This window comes from Columba livia, chromosome 10 (assembly GCF_036013475.1).
Source record: "Columba livia isolate bColLiv1 breed racing homer chromosome 10, bColLiv1.pat.W.v2, whole genome shotgun sequence".
In the NCBI taxonomy this organism is placed as follows: Eukaryota; Metazoa; Chordata; class Aves; order Columbiformes; family Columbidae; genus Columba; species Columba livia.
This window is the reverse complement of record NC_088611.1, coordinates 18,779,611-18,793,044: the sequence shown is the minus strand read 5'-3', so window position 1 is coordinate 18,793,044 and position 13,434 is coordinate 18,779,611. Positions and strand designations below refer to the sequence as shown.

Genomic DNA, 13,434 nt, shown 5'->3' with positions numbered 1-13,434 from the left:
CTATCTGCTTTCTGCAGTTGAGATGTTAGAAAGATTTGATTTTTTTATTTTTCCTTGATATAAACACTGCAAAATCATGGTGAGAGGCTGGCAAATAATATCCTGAGGGGGCGAGTTGACCATGTGTCGTCTGCTCCCATCCCATTGCTCCCAGCGATGGTCCCGCAGCCGCGCAGCATCCCGGTCCTGCTCTGAAGTGCTCATTGTTCAATAGGGTGTTGTTTTTCTCCAGTGTAATGTTGTGATTGTTACCTGATAATGTTGCCAGGGACTTTGCGTTATAAAAGGTGGTCAATCATGTTTGATGTATTTGGCTAAAAACAGTGATGTATTTTTGTTTTAATGACTATTTAAATTCCTAGCAGCTGTGCCGACAGTAATGTGATGAGTAGCACATACAGCGAGGAGGTGACGGTGACCGTGACCTCCTTAAAAATGTCATCTGAACTTTTTTGGTTTTTTTTTTTAAAAAAACAACCTTAAAAATATTTTTAAAGCATTTTAAAACATCGGTGTGTTCCGAAACGGAATATTTGTATTAGGAAAAAAAAATCCTGGAGTGTAATTTAATCCTGAAACCCCAAGCCTTTGTGTATATGGTAAATGTTTGTATTTTGCAGTTTCTGTCCTGCTTTTTAGATAAATAAAATGTATATGGATATTTTTAAGTCATCTTTGCTTTTTTAGATGAGTTTGTAATCACCTTGTAACCGAAAATAAATCTTTCCTTTATAAACCAGCTACGCTTTTTGATGTTTGGTTTGGTTTGCTTTTTCTGTTTCGGTCTTTGAGCAGCTCATTTCTTCCTTTAACACTCTTTATTGTGGGGTGGCCACGGTTTATTGCCGCCTTGCCTTAAACCATAAGGGGCTAACAGGACAGGGGTTGTCGTTAGGGTGGGGTTTTTGTCATAAAATGTTAAATATTAAATATATAATAATAATAATAATAATAATAATAATAATAATAATAATAATAATAATAATAATAATAATAATAATAGTAATAATAGTAATAATAATAATAATAATAATAATAATAATAATAATAATAATAATAATAATAATAATAATAATAATAATATTTACACACAGATATATATAAGCCCAGCTCACACTCTGACTCCACGTCTGCCCTGTTTTCACTCCGGGCAGCAGCTCAGCCCCACACAGCTGCTCATTCCTCACCCAGTGGGGTGGGGACACAATTGGAATGGTAGAAGTGCAGAAATTCATGGGTTGGGATAAAGAAGAAGGAAAGACACAAAAATTATGCAAAAGAAAACAATTTCTCAGCACTAATAACTCGTCCATCAGCGAAGTTGGCAATGCCTGGCCTGAGCAGCCCGATAGTGGCACAAACAGCAGCTGCAACGTGTCTCAGGTTAAAATAACATTAAAAATAATTTTTAAAGCCACTAAGCATCGAGCTGCTGCCAAAGAGCTTCGTGTGCCCCTGCCGTGGGTGACCGTCACCTGCCCTGGCTGCAGCCGCTCCCTCAGCCAAGGTCTGCGGGACACAAGGTGACATTAGCAGGAGGACACGCTGCCCGTCGAGGTGACAGGCAGCACATACCGGGGGGGCAGCACCGTGTGGACCTTGTACGTGCTGCCTGCGGCGGAACCCCATCGGTCACGTTGCACGAGCTGTTGTTGAACCTGCCATCGCCTCGCTTGGCTCCGCGTGGCTTTGGCAAGTCCCCGGTGCCAAATGTGTGACAGGCCTTGCTGTGAAGTCCGTGCCCCGGGAGGGCGGCCAGAGATGGCAGATAAGGCTTGTTTGTGTGGCAATGATTCCCCAGGTCTAACCAGGAGCGTTTCCACACTGTGCTCAGCCTCCGAAAACTCCTGCGCTACCCACTTGGCCATGAAGAGCTGCAAAACGCCGCTCGCCCTTTCCCTGACCGTAAGCAGATTCCCTGTGGCCTCAGCCCAACGTTTTCTGCCCATGCTGGGAGCACAGAGGTGCCCCAAACCCCTTTGTAAGAGCAAAGACATTAATCCCCAACGCAGGGACACAAGGCACTACCTGTGTTCACAGGTGTCATCTCATTGGACTTTTGGTTTCCGAGGTGGGCTGATTTTAGCTACCTGTCAAGGTTTGATTGCGGGGTGACAATAAAACCGTGGCAGATGTATTGTTAACCCCCCCTCCCTGCCATTTCCCCCTTCTGCCCCTCCCTCTCCCCACTAAGGACAGGCAATTGGGAGGGAAAGAAGGACAGAGAGAAGAGAGTTGGAAAAATTAAAAATGTTTTACTAATGCTACCAATAAAAATAGAGAAAAAAATACAAAATATACAAAACCAGTCTTGAAAGTCCCAGCAACTGCAGGACCGGCACCCGAAGTCCTGGACTGGACTCTGCAGCCAACCAGAGCTGGATTCAGTCTGTCACTGGCCTCAGTTCGCAGGGACGACTAGCAAGGTCCTCTCCTAATGTTGGCTATAAGAAAAAAAGGACGAAATCCTCATGATCTCCCACTTTTATATGAAGTATTCACGTGAATGGGATGTCATACTCCATTGGTCGGTTTTGGTCACCTGTTTCTCGTTGCCCCTCTCATGAAATGTACAGCCATCCTTATCAGTGTCCTCGCATTCCATTGCTATGTCTACCAAAACATGTAGCTGTTTTTCCAGGGAAACACAGCTAATATAAAGCTTTAGCTGACAGGCAAAGTCACTAAAAGAGAAACTTGTTTTTAACAAAACCAGGACACTACCACAACACCGCTACCCAGGGCACCCCACTGGAGCCGCCGGGTTCTGAACATCGCACGGGCCACCTGCCAGCACGTTGTCCTCCAGCAGTTTCCTAACACATCTCCAGGGATTAACCACGGCTTTGCAAAAGCTGCCACAGCCACATCACAGCCACCACGTGCTTTTCTGGGTCTCCGTTTTGTCGTGAATTAGCCAAGGTTTAACCCAGCAAGATTTACAGTGTCACCAAAGTGAAGCTGCAAGTGATGCTGTAACCGTTGTCCTTCGAGGTGTCTCCTAAGAGGGGATCCTCTAATGAGTTAAAATAGGGCTACAGCAGAGTGCTGCCTCACTACCATCCTCCAGCAGAAAGAGACACGAGCCAAAACAAACGCATTTCATTTGCTTTTATTTAACTAAAAAAAAAAAAGTCAAAGTCATTGCAATCCCATTTAAATACAGAGATTTACAAAGAGGTCCAAAACAGGACTAAAATATTCTTTGAAATGCTGTACTTTTAAATATTGTGCTTTCATAGATACATAAGAAAATTAGCATATAAAAATACTTTACAAGGAATACACTCTAATATATGGATAAAAATACACATTTAAGTAATGCATTTCATCTTCATTTCATTCAAAATGCATAGGAAGGGATACAAGGACCAAGTTTTTCTTCCTTTTTTGTTTTTAAAGCCTTTAATAAAAGTCTTCATTAAAAACCTATGAGAAGCCCCAGTGAGCTTCCACTGCTCAGAATATTGCATATAAAAACACTTTCGGCTGCACTGTCAATGCTCCACAGTATCAATTATGGCACATTATCTAGTTGTGGCAGCAATGGTATGGAATATTGCATACTCGAAGAGAAAATGGCTACAACAACAAATAGCTGGATGGGGCCATACGTGTGTCTGGAAGAAACACCCTGAAACGTTGCGCTATCGCAGAGGGACAGAGTCGCAAAGTAGCTTGGGGACGGACAGTGGGGGGACAAGTCCTGGCTCAGCAAAGTGACAAACGTGTGGCACATACCCATCCGACACCCTACGCAAACGACTGGCACGCAGGCAGTGATGGAGGAACCAAAAGGATGAGCAGGGAATGGGGTGGTGGGCACTGGGTCACCGAGCAAGCTCCTCATCCACACCATGCCCGAGCCTTCCCAGACACGAACATCATCATAAAGTGCTAATCCGTGAAATGTGGGGCAGGCAGATGAGGAAACCAATGCAACATCACAGTCCCTCTTCCCCATGGGCTGTGGGGAGGGATGGGAGTGACCACAGGGCACCATGCTTGCAAAGCAACAGGCAAAGGCGGGTAGACCTGGGGCCAGCAGCCAAACCCCCGTGGGCATATACGCCACCCAGGACACGGGACACAACCTCCATCTAACGATGGGCTTCTCATGCCATGGCCTGACAGGAGACGACAAGACATTATTAGTTCAAAGCATCAGGGACAGCCCAGGGAAGATCGTTAGTCTGCCATTTACGTGTGGGCACAGACCATGTTGGCAAACATCTCCACGAAGCCCAGATGAACAAGATGGCTGGGGATTTGGGCAGGTATTCAGTGCCTTTAGCCTCTGGTACGGCCACCTGCTTCGTAATATCTGCTCCAGCACAGGCAACCACATCACTCATGGGAATCGATGGCAAGACGAGGCGCCTCATCCCACTGCAGGCAAGCCAGCCCTGGCGGGGAGCGTGGATGAGGCTGGCGGGAGGCAGTTGCAAATATCAATTTTTGCACAAGAATTGCATCGAGCCACTCTCAAGTACATTTTGAAATGTCTTTTAAACAGGGCTCTCCACAGCCCTGCACTGGGAGTGCAAGGGGTTGCAGAAATCGGTTTATGAGGAGAGTGTAAAAGATGGAGCTGGGCACAACGGAAAAGGAAAGGCGTTTCAGTCTTTCTGTATGTGATTAACTAAGCAAACAAGAAACATAATAGCACCATGTGTGTTTATAGGATGGCCAAGGCCTTCAGGGTGAGGAGGGTGCCAGAGGCAGGACCCCCCGCACCCCGACAGCCGCAGGGGGATGCCGGTGGATGCTCCTTCCTCCCGCCGGCAGCTCGTCCCGTCACCAGCACTGCCCACGGCCTGAGATGTGCATCCAGCTCTGACCTTCCCAGCAATATTTAGCTGTCTACAGATGACAGCTCACTGAAGACCCGCCTCCCCACTTGCAGGTTATGGTACACACAGCATTTACAAATACCAGTGCAAAAAACAGGAAAAACACCCCAAATACCACAATAGCTCAGCAGAGGCTCCGGGCACCGTCCGCTCTGCCCCCGTGGCTCAGAGTGTCTGGACGCTCGCCTTGACCTCGGTGCCGCGGGCCGCCTGTGCCGGCAGCTCTCCCGTCCCCTCCAAGGGAGTGTTGGCAGCCAGTGCCAAGGGGTTTCGGCTAATCACCAAGTCCAGCTTATCTCCAGCCTCTGAAATCAGGGGAACGGCCAGACAGCAGTCAAAGTCTCTCGTTCGGATGCGGTTTACCTGCCGGGATGGATTTAGGGCGTGCCATGGGGAGGAACAACAGAAAGACCATGTTTGTTAGTCAGAAAATGCAAGGTTGGTGCTAAACCCACACCTGTGAAAACACACAACTCTTGAGGGTCCCTGATTTCAGGTTCACAGCAGAGCAGGGGCAATCCCTTCAGGCTGAGCGCATCCTTGCTTAGCTGAGAAATGATGCCATAACCATCAGAGGAAAGAGAAAAAGAAGCCTGGATCAGGAAAAACCCCTGATCCCCAGTGTCGGGGGCAGTATTACAAGTATTAAGTACTGCAGGGCTCAAAACTAGTTCTCCAGTTCAAGCCTGAGGGGAGAGGTTGCCATTTGCCATTATTTGTTTTGCCATCATGCCTTTTACCGGCCTTAAGTTTGTGATGTGGGGTATTCAGCACCTAGAAAATGAACACAGCTCAGACCCTCAGGCTTCTGCCAATCGTTTTCCAGCTCAGCCAGCAGTAAACTGAGACTATACTGAACAGTTTCTGCTTCTGCTCTCTCCATTTACGTACTTCATTTTGGAGGAGCCTGGATGCATTTCATATGGACTCAGAAGACAGCTGCAAATCCTCTCTGCAGTATTCAGCAGTGAAAGCTCTTGTATTGCTGTCTCTTGCAGACCTTCAAGCACATTTCTAGGCTGGATCACCCACAAGAACCACCCCAGCTCTCTCACCTACAGCTACCAGAGCATCTGGGCCTGGTGCCACGACAGCTCCGGAATGGAAGGGGCTGGCAAACAGCATGGGGAGGAGAAGCAGGGAAAGGAGAGAGGAATTTCCCACCCACCTTCAGAGTGAACATAACCCCTGGGGCCAGGCGCTGCTTCCTTCTCTGGGTAAGGGCTGGATGAGTCCCTGCCATCCAAAACCCTTTCCCAGCATTAATACATGCCCACGGAGCTGGGCTCTGTGACGGTAGCAGTGTCCCCCTGCCCTAGCTGGTGTCCACACAGTTGACCCCAATACTGCTTCGTACAGCGTAGTAACTAAGGACAATTCCTAGACCGCATGTGGAGAGTTAATCCAGCAGCTCGCTCTGCCTTTGCTCTACGCCAGCCAGGCAGTTCCGTCGTACAAGTGCCATTAGCGCAATGCCATGCTCCAACAAATCCATCCAGCCAAGAGTCAGGGGGTCTGTTCCAGCAGGGACGAGGTGTTTTGCTGGCCTCCAAGCACATCATCATGCCCATATAATCAGCAAGTGCTGTGAAACAATGCACCTCTCTACTTCTTGACAGGAGTCTCTTGTGCCGGGTCTGCGATCCCTCATTCACAACTCCGCACATCACCGTGATGGCAATCACCTTGTCTTGTCGGAGGTGTAAGCCGTGCAGCACAGCATGTGGAAGGGGGGTGTCGAAAGTCTCCACACCGCTCTGTTTTAAGATGTCGGGCACACCTCCCAGAGCACTTGGCACTCGTCAAAAGCGACACATCGAACATTCAACAGAAAGGCAGCCCAGAGCCTAATTAGCTTCTTGTTCATTCTTGCTCCATCTTTTATTTGAAGCTGAGAAGGAATAATTGTATAGCAGCCAACTGGCTGGAGACCATAACAAGCTTAAACAAGGTTCCCCACAGCGCTGCCAGTTCTCCAGTTACCTAATGTACATAACATACTGGCTCTAATCCTACTGCTAACAACCCCCACCTATAAATTAGTAAAACTAAACATCTTTCTGAGTGTTTCCAAATATGGTCACAATATCTGTACTTCCAAATGGCGGCAATTTTTCCATTGGGGTTGCAGTTTCTCAGTTGCTGTTTGAGTTGCCCCAAAGCTAAAATAGTTGTTTCTCATCCATATAAAGCTTCTCTCCAATCTCCAAAACTCATCGTGCTCTTACTGTCCCTCTGGTGGTGTGATACACCCTGGTCACATTTATTACAGACTGTGCTTTTGACCAGAGTTTTTATTCTGTTTCTGCATCAGCCATTTCAGATCAATTATCTTTCGAAGAAAAATATCCATGAAAAACACTTTGCTTCAAGGGTGTGTCTCCTAGAAAACTCTTCTAGTTGTCAAAGGCATGCACGGAACTTCAGGAACTCCACAGGGGGCTTCGCAGGAACACAGATTTGTCAACACAGTCTAGTTCATCCAAAAATCACCCTCTAACACGAAAGGAAAAGGACTGAGGGTGAGAGGGGGAAGCAACACAGCTTTTCGGTTGTTTTGAGCTACTCCAGCTCAAAAAGGCCAGTGCCAGGCAGGCTGTGTCCTGGAATAGGTGTAACCTTGGGGTACCACCTGGGGGTACTACCTAGTGATTTCTCATTATAAAACACAGTTCTCATGGAGCGCTTGGTAGCTAAGTGCTCACCTAGTTGGCTAACTATTACCTTTCATTAAAGTTAGTGCTGCCATGGATGGGTCTCACTTCTCTCTTCCTCTCAGCCACTCATTCACTCCGTCCCAGCCTCCAGAACTGCATTTTGCATTTATTACCTGAAGCACTCTGTCATATGGCTTGAGGCCACACTGATCTGCTGGCCCATCCGGACGGACCATATTTACATAGACACCTTTTTCTAGCAGGCCGTCCGACACACTGAATCCAAAGTCTTCACTCTCCGGGTCTTTGTGGAGTGTCATCTGAAGGGGAGAAACAGAACACGTGTTTTAATGCAGCAGAGGCAGGAGGTGACGTACAGGGTTGGCAGGGCAGGAATGGCACGGGTAATGTGCGTGGACCTACAGCAATTCTGCTCTCCTGGGCAGATTTTTCTCAGCCTGGGCAGCTAATACAGATTGAGCCTTATTTATCAGACACCATCAGCTTAGGTAGATCGCATGGACAAGTGCTTTGGTGACTGGTATGTAACCACAGACACGACAGGCCCTCTCTCTTGGACGTGGAAGGAAACACAAGCAGTGTAACACAGACTGAGCTGCCACATCTAACCCAAGAATCAACAAAGTAAGTGTTATTAATAGAGCATCACTTTCCCTGACCCAAGTTACACTGGGCATCCTCTGGATGGCCACCCGTCACTGGGCTAGACCAGCACATGAAAAATGATCGCATTCTCAAAGAATTTTCAGAATAGCATGTCAAATGTGAAGACAGCTCATTTTTAACACATCACTCAGCAAGATCATCTACATTTCTCCATATTATTCACAAGTTCTTTTCAAAAAATTTGTATCAGTAAGTGCTGACGTACTGAGGACAAGAACTGGGTAACTTCATCACTCTTCCTTTGAGCACATCACGTTTTGGCCTTGTCTAAAGGAGGAGTGCACTGCTGGAAGTGTATCTTGCCACTGGGTAGCACTGGGAGCAAGGGACAACTGAGTCCTTGCCCCCAACAAAATCTCCCTTTGCCTCCCATGAACTAGGAGTGCATCTCTACCACACTCTTGGCTGGGTGAGCCTCATGGATGTGCGGTCCCTGGGAAGAACAGTGCCCAGGATGATGTAGAGGAGCAGCCCGTGTGGCCTCAGCCTCACCTCCAAAGACAGTCAGCACCAGATGCCCCAGCAGAATGAAGCGTCACCCTTTAACGTGCCTAATTACACATCTCTCCTCCTTCAGGTACAAAGGAGTTTTATTTAAAGACACATTTGCCATGCCCTGAGGACAAGAGCAGATGAAACATGAAAAAGTTGTTTATTCCATCTACCATAACTGCAGGTTTCGTTCTAAAGTCACACTAGGAAAGAAAAAGGCAATCAAATTTTTTGAAACGTCTCCAGCTCCCTTCCCTGCTTGCATTCTGCATCAGCAGCTTCTACAGTTAATTACTTCTTCTAATTACCATTGCCTTGCACCATGCTTAAACTGGCTTAAACATTCAGCTGGGTACTGAATTCAAACTACTATCCCAGCCCCAAGTCCTACCATTTGCACCCCTTCATGAAAGGCTGGGGATGGAGTGGAAAGAGAGGGAAAATAAGTTATTTTTAAGCTATTAAAAGTGGGGTTTTTATAAAAACAGTGGCCCACCGAATGGAGCATGCCAGTGGAAAAGGGTTGATGGGTCTCCATAGAGCGATACTTCGAGCTCTCTTGCTTGTATGTGTAGCATCAATTAACGGACTCCAGAACACAAAGACCTGGAAATCTCATATAATCAATGGAAAGAGCAAAGCACAGGTTTGAAGCCCACTGAAGCAGGGTGACTAAACCCTGCTACTCCTCTGAAGCTGTCCCTTTCTCTTAATCTGACCCTCTGGAAACCTTTGCTGCAGATCTTAGTGAGGGCCAACTTTAACAAGGAACAAAGGAGATTTTCTCCAGGATTGCAAAGCTTCTATAGCTTTAACCGTTGAGATACCGCAGTGCCACAGCCAGACAACCCTTGGCAACACAGACCTTGTGGAACTCGAGGGGGGTAGGAGACATGATTTCCTGCATCTCCTTCTCGATCTTCTTCATGTCCAGGTTCCTCTCACTCTTCTTGGCAGGGGAGCTGCTGCCCTTGGTCTGTCCATCGTCACAGCTGGAGTTTTCTTTCCTCAAAGGGCTCAGTCCTGAGGGGGTGACAGAGTCCAGGAGCACCTTGCTGCCCTCCAGGCCCAGGTTGTGCACGCTCCCCGTCATGATGGACGCCTGTAAGGTGAGGGCACAAAGTCACTAAGACACTCTTCTGAGCTGGCAGCAGATATGGGCCACACAGCAGCAAAAGTGGCACAGACAACAGGAGGCCACCGTTGTTCTCATTAATCAGAAAAGTAATTACCAAGAAGCACTTCCAGTCAGCTATAAAAGCCATTTCCCAACCTCAGGAGTCCGCTGCCAGGTCTGTCGCTGACCTGCTGTGTGCTCTCCCACCCCAACATGCAGCTTCTCCTTATGTTTTTGTGACTTCTTCTACACAAAGAGGGCCAGGCAGGCTGCATCGTGTGCTTCTTGGTAGTCAAGACGGATGAACATCCTGACCTCAGGGGTCTCCCAGAAGAACCGGCGGCTGCCTGGCTCTCCAGGCTGCAGCTCACCATCAGCATTGCTCAGTGCTGGCAATGGCCCAGGACAGTTAACCTGGGACTCCACCGAGGCCAATTCAGTGGAGAAATTAGGATTTTATCTGTCAGTAAATGGGAGCCATCACTGAGCAAAACTGAGTTAAAAATATGAAATTAAGTAGTATTTAAGCCTGGTCACCCTTGATAGCATCCATTAAAAGATGCCTCTAAGTAGATTCTACTCCATTTGGCAACGCTTTTCACTAATGAGATTACACTCATCAAAGCTAACGAAGGAGTCAAGCACCCAGTCTGTAGAACCTCAACTGGCTCCAGGTCACAAAGTCCATGTAAATGGCATAATGAAAGCTGTCATTTCAAAGTTCAGGCTCCAAGGGTCTGCAGTCCCATTAAACGTCAAAAGGTAGAAGAAAGAAAAGGAAAGGTAGGGAGCAGATAGAAAAAGTCAGCAATGCTAAACGTGGCAAGCCAAAAAGCAATTGCTCCTGTGCACATGGGAAATATCATCTGACCAAATCTCTAATCAAGGCACTCCAGCTCTTCGCTCCAAGCTGGAACAAGGGCAAATAAAGTGAATTCTGGTGGTAGTATGAAAATGCCAGCACCATCCAGGTTATCCCAAATATTGATAGATAAAACACAGAAAACCTTTTAGCAAATGCTGTAACCAGCTCGTACCCAAAGTCACACTGTTCCTACAGCATTCGACTCCTTCTCTTTCTTCAAGGTATTTAAATACTCCTTGCAGCTTCATAAGCAATTTGCTAGGTGCTGTGGATGAAATGCAAGTAGCAGAAAGGGCAAATCTGGACTTTTCCAGCTTGTGGCTGCCCCACAGTATTTTTCCTCATGTCTTGGCTGCCCTCAAAGAAAGCAGGGACAGATCCTCCCCCAGACATACAGGAAAAATCCAGTTTCTACTCATACTGTGTAGTCTGGGAGTGGATTGTTTCTGTGCAAACCTGCTTCCATCTTGCATGACTCTTGTGCTCTTTCAAATGAGTCCCAATGAGCTTTGCACATCCCACACCAGACCTTGGGAAGGATGGGCACATGGAGAGGGGAGAACACATCAGTGGTACTTCACATTCAATTAAAGGGCAGTTGACACCCACCAGACTTCTGCTAAAACACAGCACATTGCTTTTGTCAACAAAACTTAACAAAATATTCTAGAAATGTGCCAAACGCACCAAAACCCCAGAGGTGCTTAGCTTTTTGTAAAATTTCTTTACATTTCTTAAAGCATTGCTATAACTGTCAAAGCTCCATAGCCTTAAAACAGCGTGAATCAAAAGTACACAAAACCCTGCACCACAGATATCTGGAAAAGGACTGGGCTGAAAGATATTTTCTCTGTCCTGGCATTTCACAGTAGCCCAACAAATCCCTCTTTTACATTTAGATGCCAGCCATTATACAGAAGAGAAACATCTATGCATCATTTCAGAGAGATACTTTATCCCAAGTAGTCAACAACAGTTCAGAATAGTTGACAGCGGCTGCCTAAACCGTTTCTAAATACATTCAGGTCCATAAGATAAGTGATCAAGGGAAAAAGTTACCGTTTGTGGAGGCTGGGGGGTTGGTTTTTGTGTGGGTTGGGTTTTTTTGAGTCAGCATTTTCCTAAGCAGTTAAGATAATAAATATACTCTTTCATGCTTCAGCACCATAAACTCGAGATTTCCTCCCCCACTTACAGTTGCTAAGGAGCAAGGAGGAAAGAACAATTAGTAAGTCCCTTGTCACCCATATTTTCACATATAGACCAAAATGGGACTTTCCTTTTCCACTTCCAATTATTCAGAAACTGCCTTTTCTCTCCAAAGCCAAAGCAGTATGACATTGTGCATAAAAACAGTCCCACTGGGCTGATGGAGGGAACGACCCAGCGAGTTCTCCCCAGCCCTCTGCACCCAGCAGGGGAGGGATGAGCTCGGGGGGTCTGGCTCCTTCTTTTGGAGATGCTGAATCGGGGAGGGGAGCAGCACGGGTCCCATCCTGCCAGGCAGGTTTGCTTCCCGCTGCTCGACAGTCGAGACAGAGGCCTTTATTTGCATCCCACAGCTCAGAAATCCAGGCTCCTCATCCTATAACCGGACACAATAACATGACCTCCAAAGTATCTTGGATAAAGAAAAGAGAAAGTGGTTTGTGAAGAGAGGAAACACCTTTATTTCTGCAGGAAGCAATTACTTTCTCAGATTTTTCCATGGGGAAGGCTGGCTGAAAAGCTTCCAATTACCTCCTTCACTCAAACAGTTTCCGGCAGAGTGACAGCTGAATGCAAGATAGATGTTGGGCCCGTCTGTATTTGAAGTAAGCCAAGGCTTTAGTCCCAGTGTGGTTTGGGGGGGATCCTTTTGCTTCACCTTTAAGTGCTTTGGACAGACAATGTCTTTCCAAGTGGAGTGTTTACCGTTTGACCGACAAGGTTTGCCAACAGTCACATGAAGATTGTTGGCCAGCAATAGTTTGCAAAAGGAGTGTGGAGTTCCTGGTGGGTAAGTCATCAGCTCGGGGAAAAAGTGCACACAAGCAACGGTCTAATGAGACACAGTTATCCATTAGCACAGACACTGGCATGGATTAAACTCAAACCCTTCTTCACACCACTGGCAGCACAGAGATGCTACGGACAATTAACAGATCTGGGGAAACAGTCTAACATTTATGGTAAAACAATCAGATCGGCAGCAAATTCAGAAAGTGATTTACCTCAATCTCCCTCAAAAGTTCAGACTGGCCGCATGTTTCCAAATCCTCCAAAGCTTCTCCAAAAACACGCCAAAAACTATCCTCGTGAGTGGTCTCAAGGCCATTTTGGCGGTTGGGATATCTGTTGTAACGTAGGAACCAAACATTGTCAGCACTCTTCTGCAGCGGGATGGAAGCCGCAAGGCTACAGCAAGTGTCTCACCAGTAAAAGCAGAGACTTGAGGAGTCTTCATATACAAAAGCAAACAATACGAACTTTTCAGACAAGAGTCCGAACACGAGACCTCCATGCATTTACTAACAGGGCAAGCGTCCTTCAAAGGAAGAATTAAGTTGGTGTAGCAATGTCAAAGTTCAAAGGGTAAATTAAAAAGTGCCTGTAGGAAGATTGTAGGTTTAGGAAGACGTTTTGGTGAAATAGAGAAGTGAAAGAAAAAAGGATGCGTTATGGGTAAACCAGGAGCCTCAGAGACTGTTAGTACAAAGGCTGATGGGATAGAGCTCAGATCTGAGACACAGAACACCTGAGAAGAGAGAGAAAAACACAGAG

At 46.7% G+C, this 13,434-nt stretch overlaps 1 protein-coding gene across 7 annotated transcripts in view; it reads right to left on the bottom strand.

The window, feature by feature from the left end:
• Positions 1-3,096: 3,096 nt before the first annotated feature.
• GRIP2 (glutamate receptor interacting protein 2) overlaps positions 3,097-13,434 on the bottom strand; it is a 248,993-nt gene continuing 238,655 nt past the window's right edge. For 6 of the 7 annotated variants that reach the window (XM_065075603.1, XM_065075604.1, XM_065075605.1 and 3 more), the window contains 4 exons: positions 12,885-13,005; positions 9,555-9,791; positions 7,684-7,830; positions 3,097-5,216 (listed from right to left, as the gene is read on the bottom strand). In XM_065075603.1, the coding sequence (XP_064931675.1) occupies positions 5,019-5,216; positions 7,684-7,830; positions 9,555-9,791; positions 12,885-13,005 (703 nt within the window). In that variant the 3' untranslated portion in view covers positions 3,097-5,018. Of the gene's footprint in view, positions 5,217-6,021; positions 7,831-9,554; positions 9,792-12,884; positions 13,006-13,434 lie in introns of all 7 variants that reach the window. The other variant, XR_010475140.1, reaches the window with a different exon arrangement.